A 20,931-nucleotide genomic window follows, 5' to 3' on the forward strand; every position below is an offset into this window, starting at 1 on the left:
ATAGGATTCTGCAACTTCTAGAAAACACATTAAGGTTTCAAAAAAACATAACAAGGATTCCCCTTAGCAAATCAGGAAATATATACTTAAGGAGCATTCGTTTTTTAGATTTTGAGAGGGAGGAAAGTTCTATTGACCAAGAAATTTATGTTATTTTTTCTTGTTTATGTGGGGACAAGAAAAAGTTTAGTTTACTAGGTAAGTGATACTGATCCCCTAGGTGGTGGTAAATCAAAAGTTGCTAAAATTTGGATTGGACAAAAATGCCCCTTTTGATTATGGAATTTTAATGGCTAAAAGGACCATTATTTTATTTACCCGAAAAATAAAAGAACATGGGTAAATGCATAGATAAATTTTTTGCAAAAAACACTTACCCAAGTAAGTGCATTTACCTGGATAACTTATCGAAAAGCGAACGGGACCTTAGAAATTAGAAAAAAGAGTTTTTTCTTTTGATAAATAAAATTGGGGTTTTCTTTTTTGAATACTGTTCAAGTGTTAAATGCAAACTATAGTTTTGAGATCAAAGCATAAGCTTATTTGCTCCAACAACACGTCCTTAAAATGTGTTTTGCTTCTATTAGTATAACTGCATGTACGTAAAACTCTACATTTCTACAAAAATGGAGTTGAGAATGTGTATGTGGAGATTTTCTTGTCTCATCATCGTCTATGATGACAATGGAGATCTACATGAAATAGGCTTGACTGTGGTATCTAGCAACCAATGTTTTAGGTGATGTTTGGCATTGATGCCATTTTTTGAGAAAACGATGCCATGCAAGCACTACATTAGAGAATGTGGTGCTTCAAAAAACGTCCTCTTGTTTGGTACCGTTTTTCCAAAAAAAATGTTGTTTCAAACCACGTCTTGGAAATTGGGAAAGTGTGGTTTAGAGCAATGCCAAATTCAATATTTTTTGAGAAAATGACATATTGCTGCTAGCGGTACAATGATATGGCATGATCTTGGACGTTGGATAATATAGGCCAATGCTGAAAACGGTTCTATAACATTAGTACCAAACAAAACCAATGCTGTTTTCTTAAAAAACAAACTATGTGCAGAACTCCATTTCCAAACAAAAAACAAAAAATGGTGCTTACAGCACTGATGTCAAAGGTCTACTTAGTGCTAATGATCACTTTTGTAACTTAAATTAACCTAATCTAAGTGAAAATTAAATTTTTTTTGTTTATGTTCTAACCATTCACATTGATTTTGATCGTGAAATTAGGGTACCTACTAAAAGCCTAAGATCCTGGCTCAATAGGGGAAATTAGGGGACAATAAGAGGAAGAAGATGAAAGAAAAATGGGTGTGGACTAATATTTTAATTGGGGGTATCTTAGTCCAAAAGAAAGAAAAACTTCTCTGCCTCACTGTTTTGCTTATTGTTTTTTTTTTTTTTGAAAATGTATCTGATTTTGTTAAATGACCAAACTTCATTTTTTATGTAAAAGGCCCTATATTATTTATGTACATACATTATTAAAATTTGGTTTTAACCAAAATAATAAGAAACCAAATAAGAAAGTTTGGTTTTAATTATTTTAGTTTTCTATAATTTAGTTTAGATTTAGTTTTTATTTTTTAATTTAGTTTTAAAAATTTTGATTTATTCACTTCCATTTTTAACCAAATAAACTGAATGCTCACCCCATAGATGGATCGATTAAAAGATTTTAACTTTCTGGGCTCTCCACTGCTGATAGGGGTTGATACCAATAAGATGCTCTCAACAATGTCCCAAGAGGCCACTGCAGCCATAGATTGGGAATATTTCCTTGTCATTTATAGGGAGATGTTCCCAACGTACGATTGTCATTCAACTCAACAATGTTGGTAGCAGATCTCAATTCTGTCTAAATCTGGATCACTTGCCAACAAAATATGTTCTAAATCCAATACCCTCCCAATATAATTTAACGCCACATATTTTGAGATTGGCTTGTCAGTGCAAGGCCCATTCTAACAAAGTTCTAACAGCTTTTACAGCTTTGCATTGAAAACATTTTAATACTTTCTGTATTTATTTCATGAGGAGATATTCCAAGGCTAGTTTCACATAGGTCCCACTTTTCTACATTTTAAATTTTAATACCCTTTCAGTATCATTTGACACCACATATCTCAGGTTCACTTTGTCTGTGTGGGAAAACAGCTTGGACTGTTTTGGGAGCGTCTGCACACGACAGTTTAGCAATTTCAGGTCCGTTTCCTGATATCTCATACACGGCGGGTCCCAGATCATGCTGATTGGTTGTTGCCTGTTGGAATGTGTTATGTTGGCAGGAGACCCCAACTCTGTCTTTGTAACTGTTCTGTGGCTATTTGTTAGGGCAAAGCTGACGGCGAAAGCGTGACGGACGGTTCGAAGAAGGGCAAGGAATGGAAAGCGGACCCGAGGTGAGAGCAGAGGAGGTGATAGCGAAGCTCAAAGATGATGGAGATTTCGACAAGCTCCGCCTCAAGATCATCCGTAAGCTGAAGGAAAACGTCAGTCCTTTTCCTCCTTTATCCTTCAATATCCATTCTTCAACTTCTATCACTCATTTCCTTTGGAATTCATTTCAGTAATTTTCAAACTATACTCAATTTATTATCGTTCTGAAAATTTTCAGTCTAATGTTTAATCTACTGCCAATTCCAGAATATATTTTATGCGTTACGTCCTCGTTAAGTTTCTCAATCAGATCAGATTACAAAACATGTTTGTAGAAATGCCTGACCAAAGAATTGGCTTAACTGGCCGAACTTTGAAATTTGATGGATAAACAGAAGTTTGTGATGTGTTCCATGACATATTCGAAAAAAAAAACTTTCTTCGCAAAGTACACTTCTTTTTACTGTCTTGTGTTTGGGAATTGAAACAAAGAAGACAACATATTCGAAGTTCCGCGGCCATATCCATGCCATAACAGGTTGGGTTGGGTTGCGTTGGTTTGTGTTGAACATGGGCTTAGAATTTGGTTAGAAAATGGCAACCTGAACTCAAGATCTGGGTTGGGCTTGGATTGAAGTTGGGCAGCCCGAGACAGCATGAGCCGAGTTTAGTATGGCACATAGTTGTAACAACTAACATGTAATGTAACACAAATAACTTATCTGGTATATTTGTATGCATCCATAAATCTAATACATAGATCTATTTAAAATAAAAATGAGTATGATATTTCATGTAATGATCATTCAATCCACTTTCTGTCTTTTAAGTCATGTCTTGCTTATCAATTTGGTAGTGTGGATTTGGTTTGTACATTGAATGGCTGGGATTTAGAGCTAAGAGTGAGAAGGAGAACTAAAACTCTGGGGCATATTTTATATTTGTTCTAATTTTAAAACTCTAAAACCCTAATCCTGAACCTCTCTTCAGTATCTTTATGTTTAAAAGCTTGAATCTTGTTAGAAACCCTTTATTTTTGCTAATTGCTACTGGATCATTCTTTTGACTTTGGAAAAGTAATTATTTTTTATCAATATAATGTGTCTTATACACATGGAAGAACATTTTACTGCATCAGGCATTAATCTATTTTTAAGGTTTAAATTTAATTAGACCAGGTAACTTTTCAAATTAAGAAAAGAAGCTTATTGCTTTTTGTTTCTCTATAATTGGAGCCATATGTTATCCATACTAGACTCAGTTCCATGTCTATTACTTATAAGGTCTGCTTCAGAACTGGGTCTGGGTTTTTTCTTAAGTCCGGATCTTCTCTGACCAATTCACTATGGTCATTGCAGTATTCCCAATAATATTCAAACAAGTAGCCACAAGCTTATGTGAATGCTGCCCCTCATGTGATGGCTAGCGGGTGATGTTAAGCCTTCCATGTTTCTCTTTCACAGTCTTCTTGTAACACACCTTGTACAAGATTTTTTAGCAATTGAGCCTCAAGGTACATCAGATGTGGACTTTCCTAATACATCCTGTTGTTATCCTAGAAGGTGGCAGTGGTTTCTAACATATCTCACACAGAAAAGCTTGGGTGGGGATTTAGCAAGCTTCTATTTCTAGATTTGCTTTGCTTTTCTGCAGTTGGGTGAAACTAGATCATCAAATAAAACTAGAGAAGGCTCCCAAAAGCAAGCAATTCAGCTTTCAAATATAATGGAATGTGAAAACAACTCTTAAAACCCAGCTTTTATGCAAAAAACTCAACACTCTAATCTTACTGTTTCATTGTATGTAGTCAGATGTTATTTAGGAACAAGTAAGTTTACTTTTTTTTTCTTTTTTTTCCTTTTCTGGGTATTTCTTATGATAGCACACAGAGGATTATTTTAGAGTTTAGACGTTGCAGCCCTTTTCATGAGCCCTGGTTTCTCTTCATCCATTGGTTGTAAATCTATCCTTTCACTTCCTCTCCTCCACTCTCTCACTCACTTCTTTAATTGATCTCCTCTCTTCCGGACACCACTATTAATTAGCTTACAAAACATGAGAAGCTTCTTTATGTTCTAAGATAAATTCCTCAATTCAAAAGGATTCTGAAACCACTCTGCCGGCATAAAAATAACTTCTGTGGTTATACCTATTAGGGAGAGAGAGATGGGTTGTGCCACAGAAAATGTTAGTTTTGGTTTTTTATTTTAGGAAAAAATGGGTACCGGAAGGCTTTGCACCCTCCGCTAGTTATCACACGAGGGGAAGCATTCTTGCAAGCTTGTGACTATTGCTTGAATGTTATCGGGGCAATGACTACACTGAATTGGTCACAGCAGGTCCAGAATTGTTTTCTTCTTAGTTCAAGATTAGGTCTAAGCTGATCTGGACCCAACCTGATTGACTGGTTGACAGATCTAATCCAACCCAGCTAGAGTTGCACCTTGATGGGGCATGATATAATTACATGTATGTCTGCACATATGGATATTGCATTTCTCAACAACCTCTAAGCAAGGCATATATGTTTAGTAGAATAGTAGCAAATTGTTAGTCAGTCTTCACAATTCAACAAAGGCATGCAGATCTTTTTGGAATAACTTTCTCTTGAAGGAAGCATGTGTCTCAAAATGTTATTGTTAACAGCTGTTATTTTTCCTAGGTATAGTACCGCAGGGGTACTATTGTACTTTTACTCCTTTTTATTTTAGTTGCTGTCGCCCTAGTATATATATTAAAAAGTTGCGCCGCCAGCAGGATCTTTTGCTCTCAGTTCTCTCTTCTCTCTTCTTCTCTCTCTCTTTTCTCTCTTCTTCCATTATTCTCTCCTGCATAACATGGTATCAGAGCGGGACTATCAGATCTGAAAGGAGAAGTTGAGTGAACAGTTTTTTTCTTCTTCGCACCAGATTTCCAGATCTGCCGCCCTCATCTGCTGTTCGGCTGATTGAAGATCTCACACACTGAAGTAACTTTTCTCTCTCCCTTACCTTTTTTTCTGGTCGTGTGCCAGGGCAGAACCTGTACTAGGTCTGCAGATTGGATGTGAGGTGATCTGCACCTCTTTCTTTCCTTTTTTGTGGGGTCGACTGATCCCTGTGAAACTGTAGGTCATGAGGACCTTTTAGTGTGCTGCAACAACAGCTTTTATGGTGAACTGAAAGTTAGAAAGTGACCAGTACTTGCTGTAACAGCAGTCTTGTTGATGCGTAGGTCAAGAGATGACTTGTATGCATTGTGCCAACACTTGTGTTGAGCTTGTAAGTCAAGGGATGACCTGTTAGTGCTGTAACAACACCTGTGTTTTTACAAAAGGTGTGTTTCTGAAGATTTATTTATTTTTTTCATTCCCCCTCAGTGTTGAATTTCTTCAAGGCTGTGTACCCCATTTAAGAGTTGTTTTTGAATCTGAAATCATGAGTGGTGAAGATTCTGTTACATCCGGTGTTTCCTCAATGCTGAAAGGAATGAGTGGGGGTGTGGACCTATCATTTCCCATGGCTGTTATTCCTCTTGATGGTTTAAATTATTTAGAGTGGCAGATTCTTTAGCTAAACAAGGGGCTTCAAGGGATTCTTTGTTTTTGGCTAATTTGTAACTACAATCTGAAAAGAGTTGGGTTTGGAACCACCTTTAAGGGGAGTTAACACCTCGTGCCTCGTCTTAGGGTTCTTCATGTTTGTACTATTTCTATCTCTATTTAATAAAATACCATTCATTCATCAAAAATATATTCTTAATATGGGGCTATTACCATTAGTATATGAAAAGCTAAAAGAACACAAACAAGTTTCTACAAAAGAAAAGGAAATGAACATAAACAAGCAAATAAAACTCAACTCAGCCCAACTTTAATCCCAACCTTTTGGGATGGTTGCTTGTATTCATACTGGTTTGGCTAAAGTTTTTTTGTCAGCTGCCAACCTGACACAACCCTCCTTTTAACTGGGCTTTGGGACTTGTAGTATAAGACATACTACTACATGTAGATATGTGCAAACACTTATTCTTAACTCATTCTTAAGATGGTCAAGATGTTAGAATATTTTTAAATGTGTTCTCTTCATAGTTGTCAAGGCGATGCCTAGGCGACAAGGCGCCCTCGAGGCTCGCCTTGCCTAATCGCCAAGCAGTTTTGTACTATATATTATAAAATACTTTTTTATTTTTTATTTTTTATTTTTTGACATTATAATTATAAAATAGGTACTACTAAACTAAAATATTCATTTTGTGTGTTTATATACTAATTTCTTTTTATTATTTTCTTATTTGTTAGGGTTTAATCAATATAAACATTGCTAAATGTTGTATTGAACCCCCAAAGACTTTAAAACCTGAACCAATAAGTAAGGAAGAACTTAAAATTTTGTCTAATCAACACATTTTCTACTACTACTACTACTACTACTACTACTACTACTACCATTACTACTACTACCACTACTACTACTACCACACATTTTCTTTTCTTCTTTTCCTATAATAAAAATAAGAGTTCAGCCCCTATATTTTTTGAATTTTCTTTTCCTTCTTCTTTTTCTTCTCCTGAATTTGTTGGTTTTCTTTACTTTAACACGAACTCTATATTTTTCTTATGAAAATTATGAATAATTATTAAGGAAATATGGTTATGGTACCTAGGGAACTATCATAGGATCTATATTTTCTACATAAAAGAATCCATCGCCTAGGCGACAAGGCGCCCCCCTGTCGCCTAGCCTCACCTTGGCGCCTTGAAAACTATGGTTCTCTTCCCATTTTGGCTTAAGATTTGACCTTCCAATTTAGGGCACTTAACATGGGGATAACTATTAAGTAATCCAGTGGAATACCTCAAGTAACACAGCAAACATAACAAAGATGGCATAAGCATCATATAGATCCAGTACTTATTTACATATATGTGCATATGTTGATGATATTTGGCTTGAAAGAATGCTTTCTAGATACTGTTGAACATAGTTGTCAAGGCAACACCTAGGTGACCAGGTGCCCTTGGAGGCTTGCCTCGCCCAGTTGCCAAGCAGTTTTGTGCATTGGGTTATAAAATACTTTTATACTTTTAATTTTTTGACATTACAATTATAAAATAGATATTATTAAACTAGAATATTCATTTTATGTGTTTATATACTAATTTCTTTTTATTATTTTCTTATTTTGTTAGGGTTTAGTCAACACAAACATCGCTAACTGCTGTGTTGAACCCATGGTTCAAAGTATCGATACATGTCTGTGTATTGGCAGAGGTGTATCGGTACTTATAACGATACTCCCCCTATTTTATATATATATATATATATTGAAAAAAAGGGTCCCCGAAAACACCTGTAAACAGGTATCAGGACCCCAAAGATACAATACAATACACCTGATACGGGGTGTATCGTATTGAAATTTTGATCCTTGATTGAACCCTTAAAATTTCAAAACCTGAACCAATATGCAAGGGAAGAACTTGAAATTTTGTCTAATCAACACATTTTCTTCTTCCACATCTTATCCTTCTTCCACTTTTTCTTTTCTTCTTTCCTATAACAAAAGTAGGGGTTCAGCCCCTATATTTTTTGAATTTTCTTTCCTTTGTTTTTTTTCTTCTCATAAAATGTTGATTTTTCAGACTTAAACATGAAATTTATACTTCTCTTATGAAAATTATGAATAATTATTAAGGAAAGATGGTTATGGAACCTAGGAAACTACCCTAGGATATATGGTGCTCTTAGCTCTTGGCTATCAGCTGATGTGTTATTCAAAAGAATACCAAACAACTCATTTTGATTTTGACAAATACTTCTTTTTGGACATTTTGACGCTAATTTATGAATATATATATATATATATATATATATATATATATATATATATATATATATATATATATATATATATATATATGCCTTGTATTCACTTGCTATATACAGAAAAACAGTATTTCTTTCCTTTTAAAAAAATGTGCATGCTATCTAGTTAATGAGTTTTTGTTGTTAATTACTAAGCAAGGGATTCTGCTGCAGGAAGACTTGCGTAACAGTCTTGTCTCAATGGTGAAGCAGTCAGCAGCACTTAATCGTCCAGGAGCTGAGAACTTGAAACCTAGACAACTCTCTGATGCCATTCACGAAGAGATAGGGTAAGTTGTGGATGTTCTAGAGTCTGCTTTTAATTATTTACTATCTTTTTTCTTACGAGGCATTTCAACCTTTGTGAGTGTCTTGGAAAAAATGCCACAGATGGAACCTGTAACTTACATTGTTTCATTTGCGAGAGGTTGCCATGTAACTAACTATAGTTCTTGGCATCTACAGGGAAAAAGTTATGGGCCAGATTTCTGATAGACTTTGGGAAGTAATCAGATCAAGTGACGGCATGAAAAATGAAATCACTGATACAGTACAATCTGTGTATAATAAGCTAGTGAACCCAAAGAAGGAAGTTACTGAAGTATCCTCCCCTAAAAATCCAAGCACAGTTAAGAAGGAAGCTGCAAGTAGTAATGGTTCTCCTGCAATCCCTTCCTCTGAAAGAGAAGTTACGTCATCTGATATTGAACCAGAAGAACCACCAGGTTTCTCTCTATGCAGTCATCAAGGCAACAATCGCTGGAATGAATGCCAAGATCAGTCACCAAAGCCCATGGGTCATGAGCAAGGACACGAGGAGGGAAAAATGGAAGAACCTCATCATCCACACGATGATGCATCAGAACTGAATGACAGTGGTCCAAGTATCCCACCTGGCTTTGCTGCATATGTTGATCATGATCACCACCCATGTGATGGCAGTGATGAGGACCCTGATGTACCCCCTGGTTTCGGTTGATGAGCTGCTGTCCAATCCTCCTCTGGATGATGATGCAACCATGGGTTGTGCGTGGGTTCTACCACACCACACTATCATGTGCTAAGCAGGCTGGATAATAATATTCTATCATCCATCAGACTAGTAGATTATGGTCCTTTGGTGGTGGTTCAAGCAAAGAATTGCTACCATCATTTTGTGGATGCTAGCCCTTGGTTCCAAGACGTATTACAGCTGCAAGCCCGTAGAAAAAAAAAAAAAAAACCCTTAAGGAGGGAGAAGTTTAGGTGAGGCCATGTTCCGTGTGATAACTTGTTAATACACTTATAATATCTGGCTTTTACCCAAGTGTGGCAGACTTGAAGGGTTTAGTTATAAAGATGATGTTACCACCACAAAGATGCGAATCCTCCCATACATCAACTAATTAACATTATAAACCTCCGAAGCCATTATCTATTGGGAGTTTGAAACCAATATTTAACACGATGAGTGGTGTCATCCTCTAGTTTAGAAATCTTTGTTAGATGTAGAAGACGTGAATGGGTATCAAGTAGAAATAATGAAAGAATAGAATTAAGGGGGTATGAAAAATGGCTGTGCTATGGAGATTATAATCTAGGGAAAAGAGGGTGGTAGAAATACAAATTATTTGGTAAATATGAGTTTAGAAGATGTTGCAAATGCTTTTAAAAACCGTAGCATTCAAACTAGTGGAGAGGATAGAAGATGAAATTGAAATCCTACAGCTGATACAAGCCAAATTAACAGAGTAGTTTGAAGCAGCTGATTTAATAATTCCTCCCCTGGATGAGAGATTGAAGAGGTAGTTAATTCTACGAGAGCTCATTCTGCTTTTGGACCTGATGGGTTCACTCCTCTTTTTTACCAAATAGGGATCTAGAATCAGAATTGAAATGGACTATTCTGATTTCAACTGTTTGTTTGGGTGGAATTGGAATGGATGGCATTCCCCCATTTGAGGGAGTGGCCATTCCCTCCCTCTTCTTTGGGAATTAAATCCCATTCCTGTTGATTCTAATATTCATTCCCATTTTTGTCTGGACCAAATAGACTATGGGAATAGACCATTCCGATTCCAATTACGAACCAAACGGACCCAAAATCATCCATGCGCACAATAGCATGGGAAAAGCTTGCAAGCCCAAAAGAGATGGGTGTTTAGGATTTAGAAAAACAGGGGAATTCAACGAGGCACTATTTACCAAACAAGTGTGAGGACTTTTCACCTCTGTGAATGGCTTTTGGGCTTGTGTGATCAAAGAAAACCATGTGTGAAGGAAACATCCTCTTTCACTTGAAGAAGAAAATCAAGTGTGGAGACTATTCACATTTGTAAATGGCTTTTGGGCTCGAGTGATAAAAGAAAACCATGTGATGTGGTGTAATCCGGCTACTCCCTGTTGGATATGACCTGGCTACTAGCAACGATGAGAACTAGGTTCTTGAAAGAGATGAGTCAGAGATCTCGGGGTGGCTTACTCGGAGAGGATACTCTGATGGCTAAGTTAGAGCATAGTGATAGTAGAGAGCTTAAAGATGATAACAGTGGAAGAGCTTCTTAGAGAGTGTAAGATTATACATACAACAATAATAATAGAACGTACCTTTGCCCCTGGGGGGGGGGGAGTCTTTTTATACTGTGGCCTAGGTGGGTTGGTGGAACGGTCACTGAATCTCGGTTGGGATGGGACCTGTTGCGCGTTAGGTGGATAAAACACCATTAAACGGTAATACTATCACTTCCCGTCAGAACGGGGAGTTGGTGAACTAATGTTACCGTTATAAGTACGGTCCTGCGGGATACAGGGTACGGAGGTATGTTCCTCAAGGTTGCCATGTGGATGTCTGAATGTTAGGCAAGCTGCTTGTAGGATACCAGGCTGCTTGATGGCGAGCTAATTGGTATCGAGCTTCTCGAGCTCATGCTCTGGTCCGCCCCTGACATGAATGCCGAAGTGCCCTTGGACCGAGGTGATTCATCTGTCCGGGCTAGATTTGTAATGAACTTGGTTCCGTTAGCCTGGTCGCGATCTGGTACCAGGACAATCTTAGTCCCGAAGTGACTTTAGTTTGGGGTACTTGGCATACCCCAGCTCGTTTTGTAGCGAGCTGATTTATGCTGAGCTGTCACCCGTGTTGAGTCATGTCCACGTGTCGATCTGATTACGTCGACTTATCGCTCACGCTAAGTCATGTCCACGTGTCTCCCTGTCATGAGGTCGGACCAAATTCTCCTTCATCAATTGTCCCCCACTCCTCGAGCTAGGGGTCTTGACTTGGTTCGGGGAGTTCATGATACACCAAGTAGATTTGGCTCAAAGTCTAGGTGCTCTATCAGATGTGTCACATGTGGTTAATGCACGGACTTCAAGCTATCTATAGACTCTGTGGATGCCAAAAAAATGCGCTAAACTAATTTCGATCTCGAGGGCCGTGCAACCGGTTTTCTTAGGAGCCTCGGATTGCTTTGATCTCGACCGTTACTTCTTTGATATAGTGGCTATAAATAGGGAGACCCGAGACTCATTTCCTTCGCCACAAGCTTACTAGTCTTCGATCTGAGGTCGCGCTTAGCTTCTTTAGCTCGGGTTTTCTAGCTCACCACTTCCCTCTAATCCGGTCGTCTCTCTTTGGTGAGTCTTCTTTCGATTTTCTTTTCAGTTTTGTTCAGCTCCGTGTCTTCTTCTAGTTTCGATAGTCTTCCTGATGAGGCCGAGGAGGGTACTTCGGCCCAGGTCGGTAGCCAAGACGAGGCTACTCCGGGCATAGAGGCAGTCCGTGGCCTTCTCGATGTACAGGCACCTCAGGAGGCACGAGAGGCCTTGGGTAGTCTGGCATCCACTTCTCACCAAGGTCGGGTGCCGAACAACTTTTTCCCTTCAACAATGACTTTGGACCGGCTTCAGGCCTTAGTTTTCTGATACAACCTCCCGAGGGAGTTCTCCTACAGTCTCCCCTCAAGTAACTTCCCTTGGGAACATGATCACAATGAGATCGTGATTTTCGAAAAGCAGCTCGTGGCTGGTCTTCGTCTTCCCTTACACCCTTTAATTGTAGAGGTTCTGAAGTCCTTTGATATCGCCATAGACCAGTTACACCCGAACTCTATCCGCAACGTAGTAGGGACCATCTCCCTTTTTTATGAGTACTATCTTCCCCTCGATCTTGAGATTTTTTCTTCTATTTTGTCCATTAAGAAAAACTCTTCTTGGGCTCTTCCCGAGCATAGGAGAACTTATTACCTATCCCCTCGCCTGAGCTATATGCTTGGACTCCCCAACAAGATCCCGGCCTAGAAACGGGATTACTTCGTAGTTTGTAACCCTGAGGGGTGGCCCTTCCCAACCCACTGGAGGCCGGTGATTCAGGATTCTAGTGTTAGACTGGACCTGAAGACAAGGGAGACGCTCAAGTCTCGGGCGGAGGTCGGCTTCCTCTACGCGGACTACCTTGTAGAAGACAAGCTCCCGCAGGCCGGTTTGAGTCTTGTTAGGTCAACTTGGGTTTTTTGCTTTCTTAAAATTCTGATTAGTTCATGGCTAATCTTATTTTTCATTTTTGCAGCTACCATGCCGGTCAATGTCGAAAGTCTTTTGAGGAGCTCACAGAAGGGGAAGAAGAAGGCCGCGAAGAGGCCGTGCCAGGAGACTGGTTCCTCTCCTGAAGTCTTGGTCGTGGAGCTGATCTCCATTGTGCCTCCCCTGGAAGAGGCCCGACCTACTGCTCCCGAGGCGGACGAGGTCCATCACAAGGGAGCTCACCCCCAGGAGCCCGAGAATTCGTCCGCACCCGTGGGGGCGGATGCACCAGAGGGTTATTTCCTGAGCGTGAAAGAGAGCATCATGGACCATGTTCAAGCCATGCACAAGAGTTAGGGTTCCATCTTTCTTGACGAGATCGCGAAGTGGGCAGAGATGTCTTCGGGTTGTCTTTTGGGACTAGTTGGCAGCCACTGTATGGTGGTAAGTACTTCACTTCATCTCTCTCTCTCTCTTCTTTTTTTTTTTTACTGACCTTAGTTTTCTTTTGGTAGACTAACACTACTGGTCACGCGCTGGCTTGTAAAATAGCGATCCGCATAAGGGAAGCTCGTGAGGCTAGGGCGGAAGTGCAGAAGCTCCACCGCGAGCTGAACCTGACTAGGGGCGAGATACTTAGAGCCAAGAAGGGGGCTGAGGCCCAAAAGCATATGATCTTGTCCTAGGAAGGGTAGATCTCCGCACTGACAGAGGAGAAGGAGCGGCTTCAACGAGAGGTCGTGAACCACGAGGCCACGGTCAGGGAGTGCACCGAGATCTTTGAGACCATCATTGCAGATGAAAGGAAGAAGGCCGTTGAGAGCTTCAAAGAGTCTTCAGAGTTTGAGACCCTACAGGTCGAATACGGGTCGAGCTCCTATCGCTCTGGGTTCAAGTTGTGCCAGTACCTGATTTGGCAAAAGTTCCCCGATCTCGACCTTGGTGGGATTATGATGACAGGCCTAGACTTTGGGTTAGCCAAGGCAGCGGATGAGGAGCCCGACTCCTCAGGGGAGGAGAGCGACACCGAGGTCGAAGTGGTGGACCCCTCTGCGTGATGGCTTCTTGTTTCTCTTTTTTCTTTTGAACTGTGGATGTACTCTCCCGGGCCGTTGAGCTTGGGTTTTAGTAAAATTCTTGTACTTAAACTTTTTTTTTTGTTAATGAAATATGCAGTTTTCTGAGTAATCCTGAGTGCAAGATAATTCTAAGTGTGAGTGAGCTCCGAGATGGGCAATTTAATGTATAGGTTACCTGAACTGTCGAGCTACTGAGCTGGCAATGAGTAAGGACAACCGAAAGTATAAACTGTGTTACTCCGGACTACGCAGGTTACCCCAAACTATTGAGTTACCGAGCTCGGTAACGAGTAAGGGTAACCGGGGTGGAATAGACATCGTACGGTCTATACCCAAGCTGTCTTTACCTTAGGTGTTAGAAGTAGCTTGCTTATACTAGCGAGGTTACCAGGTCTTATGTAGTGCCTAGGTCCTTGTTAGTTTGACATTTTTGGCCCTTAGGCTTTGGGAGGGACTAGTAGTCCGCTCTTGAACTTTGCCCATGCCAAAGTGGCAACTGGGTCTTCTTGTGGCCCTTAGGCTTTGGGAGGGACCCGTAGTCCGCTCCTGAACTTTTTCCCATGACGAAGTGGCAATTGGGTCTTCTTGTGGCCCTTAGGCTTTGGGAGGGACCCGTAGTCCGCTCCTGAACTTTTTCCCATGATGAAGTGGCAATTGGGTCTTCTTGTGGCCCTTAGGCTTTGGGAGGGACCCGTAGTCCGCTCCTGAACTTCGCCCACGCCAAAGTGGCAGCTGGGTCTTCTTGTGGCCCTTAGGCTTTGGGAGGGACCCATAGTCCACTCCTGAACTTTGCCCATGCCGAAGTGGAAACTAGGTTTTCTTGTGGCCCTTAGGTTTTGGGAGGGACCCGTAGTCTGCTCCTGAACTTCGCCCACGCTGAAGTGACAACTAGGTCTTCTTATGGCCCTTAGGCTTTAGGAGGGACCCGTAGTCCGCTCTTGAACTTAGTTGCTCCTTGGAGACCTGTAAGGAACTAAATGTTAGAGGACCCGGGGTGCTAACTCGGTGAGGTCACTCCGATGGCTAAGTTAGTACTCCCATAGTAGACTATGAGCTAGAAATCACAAACTAAGAGTTAGAGCTTGCTTACTTATTTATGAGGCTGGTGCCTTTTCAATTTGTAATCATAGGTAGTATCGCCTTAGGTTGTTGATGTTCCATGCCTGAGGTACTCGCTTTTCTTTTAGAGTTTCGAGCTTGTATGTACCTTCCCCGAGTATCCGCTTCACTCGGTAGGGACCTTCCTAGTTTGGTCCGAGCTTACCTATGCCGGGCTCAAATGCCATAACTTTCTAGAGGACCAAGTCCCCTACATGGAAGTGTCGCTTCTTGACTCGGGTGTTATAATACCAGGCAACTCTTTGCTGGTAGGCTGCGGTCTGGATGTACACGAGATCCCGTACTTCTTCTACTAGGTCGAGGTTGGTGCGGAGCTCGTCATTGTTTCCTTCATCGTCATAGGCTTCTAGGCGTAGTGTAGGTACCTCAATCTCGATTGGGATTACCGCTTCTATGCCATAGGTGAGGTTGAAGGGGGTTTCTCCTATGGCAGTCTTGACGGTAGTTCAGTAAGCCCATAGTACGCTGGGCAGCTCTTCTATCCATAGCCTCTTAGCTCAAGATAAGCGGGCTTTCAGTCCGTGGAGTATGGCTCTGTTCGTGACTTCAGTTTGCCCATTTGCTTGGGGGTGTGCTACTGAAGTGAAGTTCTGCTGTATCCCCATCTTAGCACACCAGTTCTGGAACTTGATATCTTCGAATTGCTTACCATTGTTAGAAATGAGAACTCGAGGCAGTCCGAAGCGGCATACTATGTTCTTCCAAAAGAAGTTCTACATGGTTTGAGCTGTGATTGTTGCTAGGGGTTCCGCTTCTACCCACTTTGTAAATTAATCCACTACTACCACTAAGAATTTCCTCTGTCATATCGCTGGAGGAAATGGTCCAAGGATGTCAATCCCCCACGGGCTGGTGGAAGCATAATACTAGTTCATTGAGATAATTGACCTAGGGTATGTGTTGCTTAGAGATAAGAACACTCCTTTGTGATTGTTAAACTGATTTCCATTGATCTTAATGGGTTTGTGATCATTGCCCGTGATCACGAGAGTAGACACGCATATATAACATAAACACATGTGTTGTATCTTGAGAGAGAACTTCATATAATTTGGGGAAATTTGATCATAAATTTCTACAACAATAAACTAATCTAAGAAAACATAAGTATGTCATAGGCAATCATTTGATGAAACCCGAATCCTAGGCTTTTTATAATATTCTGAATTAAACCTATTTACTTGCATTATCATTTCTTTAATTTGGCTTGAGAATTGAATTTCTAATTTCTAAATAATAGAGAAATCTTAAAATTTGGTACTTGACAACACCTTCCCTGTGGGATCGACACTCTATTCACACACTATTACTTGCCCACGATCTGTATACTTGCAGAAATCGTACAACAAGTTTTTTTCGCCATTGCCGGGGAAGGCAATACTGTCAATATCAAATAAAATTTGATACACTATATTACTTTAGACCTCTTATTCTTAAAAAAAAATCTGTCCTTTTGTTTTGCTCACTGCACAACCTTTTAGGTGTTTATGCGAAGCGATCCAAATGCCTGATTAGAAGATCTAGATCTTGAAATTGACCGTAGGTGCAAAGATTTAACTAAAGCCAAAAAGGAGAGGCTTAGAAAGGAGAAAGAAGACAGGGCTAGGGAGCTGGAAAGTCAGGAAGGATGAACACAAATTAATCAAGAAGCTTTTAAGGGAGTAAGAAAAGAAGAAGAGATGACAAACGATGCTAACAGATCCTTGCACAAATTTGCCATACCAACTTCAACCATTCAGCCTAGCATTGAAAGGCCAACGGTTGCAGCTAATAATTTTGAGATCAATCCAGCAATCATTCAGATGGTTCAACAGTCTCAGTTCGGGGGAGGAGTTATGGAAGACGCCAATGCTCATTTGGCAAATTTCTTGGAGATCTGTGATACCTTCAAAATGAATGGTGTTTCTGATGATGCCATTAGACTTAGGCTTTTCCCTTTTTCTCTTAGAGACAAAGCCAAAATATGGTTAATCTCTTGAGCTTCGGGATCAATTACTACATGGGATCAGTTGACAAAGGCATTTCTAGCAAAATACTTTCCACCAGGAAAAACTGCTAAATTGAGGCATGACATCACCAGTTTCACTCAATTTGATGGAGACACTCTCTATGAAGCATGGAAAGGTTCAAAGACTTGGAAAGAAAGTGTCCTCATCACGGTATTTGATGAACCTACAATTTATCTATATTTTATGAGGTTTTTGCATGAAATTTTATGCCGGTTTAATTAGATTTTGCCCTATTTTAGCTTGATTGCAAGAAAGATTTCAAGGGCAGCCAAATCAAGAAAAAGAAGGCAAAAGCAAGAAAAGAAAGCCCAAAATTTATCAAGTTCAGCCCAGCCCAGCCATGAGAGCAAGGGAGTTAGGGGCGGCAACTCTTAGAAGTTTCTTGAAGAGAAGGAGGGAGCACTCTAGAAAGACAAGAGTTGTGGGCCTTCCTTTCATCTTTCTAATGCTTATTGAATTGTCCAATTCGGTGTCCGGAATTGAGAGTTAGGCCTAGATGACTGACTGTCGCCGAAACTATGCAAAATCACCCGATTTGTCCTGTTTTCTTCCAATTGCCTTCTTTATTGCCCTAGATCGAAAGACAAGAGTAATGAGTTCATTTAAGTGATAAATAAATATAAAAGAGTGAATATTAGAGGATTAAAATAGGGTTTCTTTTGGTCTCATCATCATGACCTTGGGGTTTCACCAAACCAAGGCTCAATTATGATTTATTCGAATGATCCAAATTGATAGATTGCTGAATTCTGAGATTGAAATTTACTGTTTACTCTTCCAACCTGATTTGAAGGCAAGTAGACCAATGATTTAGATAGATTTTAATTTAGGATTTTTAGCTTTCATTAAAGTTTTGATTTATTTGTTAATCAGATAATAAGTACTCAATTTAGTATTGATACTTGTTTCCTAAATCCTCGTGGGAATGATACTTCACTCACTACTTTATTACTTGAACGGCTAGTGCATTTGCTAGTGTCACAATGAGCCACACATCAAGTTTTTGGCGCCGTTGCCGGGGATTTATAGAAGCAATATTAGGAAACATTGAGCATTCTTAATCTGGTCTCATTCAGCATTGCATTCATAGTTGGTTTAATTTGCTTAATTTTACATTTTAGCTTTGAATGCAATTGTTGTACTACTGTAGTTATGTTTCTTCTTTCTTAAGTAGATTACTTTTTTTTTTCTGGTTTCAGTTTCATTTTAATAAAGGTATATTTGATTTCTTTTCAATCTTGGTGTTGTTCCCTTCAAAATAAAAAATAAAAAAAATCACAAAAACATGAGTTTTGCAGATTTGAGTTGCATTCGGCACTCAGATCAGCAGAATTCAGATCTGCAGCACTCAGCCAAAAAGAATTGCTTGTGTTTCAGCCTTTTATTTCTTTTTCCATTACAAAAAGAAAAAAATATATAAAATGAAAAAAAAGGAGATCTTTTGAACAACAAGAGGAGCAATTGAGAATTCGGATTAGAACTCAGATCTGAGTTCTGCTATTGCAGATCTGCAACAATTTAGATCTGAGTTCCTCTGAACTCAGACCTGAACTGATGCAATTTTGAGGGGAATTGGGTGTCATCACCACCCCAATTCACCCTAGGGCACTTCTACTATTCCCCCAAAACAATTTGGTAGCAATAACTGAAGGTAAGGCAATTGAGAATTCAGATCCGAACTTAGACTTGAGTTCAGACCTGAATTCTGCTATTGCAGAACTGCTCAGTTCAGATATGAGTTCAGATGAACTCAGACCTGAACTGATACAAGTTTAAGGTGAATTGGGTGCCATCATCACCCCAATTCACCCTATGATACATCCGACATACCCCAAAGGTAATTGGATAGCAAAGAATGGGAAAGAAAATTCAGATCTGAACTGATACAGATCTGAATTGTAGTTGAGGACTGAACTGATACAGAGCACATTTTGGATTTTGGGTGAACTGAACATTTGCTTTAATCCACTTTTAACTGAGCTACATTAGCTAAGGAGGTGTATGTTTGGATTGAATAATTGTGATGCCTCAGATATTTAATAAAAAATTAGCACTTTCCAAGTATTTCTATTAGCATTCAGATCTGTAGCAGGGCTGCTATAGTACAACAGTTAGCAGACCTGATTTCAGGTCAGGTTTGTGCTTTCAAACACCCACACATTCTTGGGTGCTCTTTGCAAAATTAAAAAAAAAAAAGAAAAAAAAAATTTATGATGACCAGCTTTGATCTCTTTTGAGAATGAACTGAACTTGAACTCGGATCTGTTCTACAACCTGCTAATTTGCAGCAGTAGCAATGCCCATAATGCAGACCTGATTTCTGATTTCTACAAAAGTTGTGTGGACCGAATAGCTTGCAATACCAAACATTGCAGACCCGATTTTCAGGTCTTAGCAAGTGTTTGATATGCATCATCTATACAGGTTTGGACTTCAATTGTAGAGCTTAAAATCCTTAAACCAAGCCTAACTCAGGACTGGTTTTAGTTTATTTCAGGTCCTTTTAATATATTTTTCAGATCAGATCTGATATCAACCCTAAAGCATCACAGATTTGATTCCAACCTTAATGGATGTATATTGTAGTGTATACCAATGAGTGTGTATGAGATATACAACTCAGATCTGAATTATTATTTGTTAATTTTCTCTGGACTAACAATACCAAAGACTTGTAGATCTGAACTCAACTAAATTGGATCTGAATTCAGATGTTGCAATCGATGGATATAGATAAAGGAACCTTGAATAAGATGTTGATCTACTTTTAGTTAGCTGTATTTATTTGTTTTAGGATGTAGGTTTGTATATTCCAATACTTCACTATACATTTTCAGTTGTAATAAGGTTAGTTATTTTGTGAATATTGGCTTGTTTATTGCATTGACTTTCGCAGTTTCTGACAAGCAGAGTCGAGCTGGAGGAAATCCTCTACAACCCGGAGATTGAAAGAACTCTCTGTGTCCGACTAAGAGCAGCCAAACAAGTCCAGCAAGAAGCTCAAGAAGCTCAAGAGGCTCAAGAAATGGCTAAGCAGAGGACTATGATGGACTATGCCAAACCCACTCTCACTGGAGCTGCCTCCAGCATTATCAGGCCCAATATTGCTGCTAACAACTTTGAGATCAAACCTACAATCATACAAATGATTCAAAACATGGTGCAATTCTGTGGATTGGCCCACGAAGATCCCAATGCACACATTTCTAACTTTTTAGAAATTTGTGACACCTTCAAACACAATGGGGTAAGTGATGACGCCATTAGGTTGAGGTTATTCCCATTTTCTTTGAAGGATAAAGCCAAAGCATGGCTGAATTCATTACTGACAGGATCAATAGCTACGTGGGATGAAATGGCCAGCCGTTTTCTCTCTAAATATTTTCCCCCTTCTAAAACTGCTAAAATGAGGAATGACATCACTACTTTTTTTCAGCAAGAGGGGGAATCTTTATACGAGTCATGGGAACGATACAAGGAGCTGTTAAGGAGAGTTCCTCACCATGGCCTCCCCATTTGGCTGCAAGTGCAGACTTTCTATAATGGTCTTACTGACTCAAATAAGACCATATTAGATGCTGCAGCCGGAGGGTCCATAAATAATACAACTCCTGAGGTTGCCCATGCACTTATTGAGGAAATGGCAGCCAACAACTATCAATGGCATTCTGAAAGAACTCAAACTAGGAAGTAGCATGGCTTGCATAATGTTGATAATTATACAACACTATCTGCACAAATAGGAGCACTCAGTAAGAAAATAGATGAAATGCAGATAGCTACCATGCATGTGCAGCCTCTTAATTGTGAATTGTGTGGGGGAGGCCACATCAGTACTAAATGCCAAGTTGGCAATCAGTTCAGGCCATGTACTGAACAAGTTGACTATGTCAGCAATTCGTCAAGACAGCAGGGTTATCAGAGTCACCATACTTTTCATCCAGGATGGAGGGGACATTCAAACCAGTCCTGGCCAAATCAGCATACT

At 39.8% G+C, this 20,931-nt stretch overlaps 1 protein-coding gene and 2 non-coding genes across 3 annotated transcripts; 1 reads left to right on the forward strand and 2 right to left on the reverse strand.

Moving 5' to 3' along the window:
- Nucleotides 1-1,954: 1,954 nt before the first annotated feature.
- On the forward strand, nucleotides 1,955-9,593 carry LOC148880130 (uncharacterized). The gene is made up of 4 exons (XM_088961966.1): nucleotides 1,955-2,216; nucleotides 2,346-2,503; nucleotides 8,411-8,526; nucleotides 8,702-9,593. The coding sequence occupies exons 2-4, from the start codon at nucleotides 2,396-2,398 to the stop codon at nucleotides 9,213-9,215; spliced, it is 738 nt and encodes a 245-aa protein (XP_088818092.1). The 5' UTR covers nucleotides 1,955-2,216; nucleotides 2,346-2,395; the 3' UTR covers nucleotides 9,216-9,593.
- A 7,398-nt stretch (nucleotides 9,594-16,991) lies between these two features.
- LOC148880131 (small nucleolar RNA R71) lies at nucleotides 16,992-17,097 on the reverse strand. The gene has a single exon (XR_016106235.1). It is a non-coding gene; the product is annotated as a small nucleolar RNA R71 (small nucleolar RNA).
- A 3,249-nt stretch (nucleotides 17,098-20,346) lies between these two features.
- Nucleotides 20,347-20,453, reverse strand: LOC148880132 (small nucleolar RNA R71). The gene has a single exon (XR_016106205.1). It is a non-coding gene; the product is annotated as a small nucleolar RNA R71 (small nucleolar RNA).
- Between the last annotated feature and the right edge of the window lie 478 nt (nucleotides 20,454-20,931).

Source organism: Nelumbo lutea, chromosome 1 (genome assembly GCF_056320005.1).
Source record: "Nelumbo lutea isolate HS-2025 chromosome 1, American lotus-T2T, whole genome shotgun sequence".
NCBI classification, from domain to species: Eukaryota; Viridiplantae; Streptophyta; class Magnoliopsida; order Proteales; family Nelumbonaceae; genus Nelumbo; species Nelumbo lutea.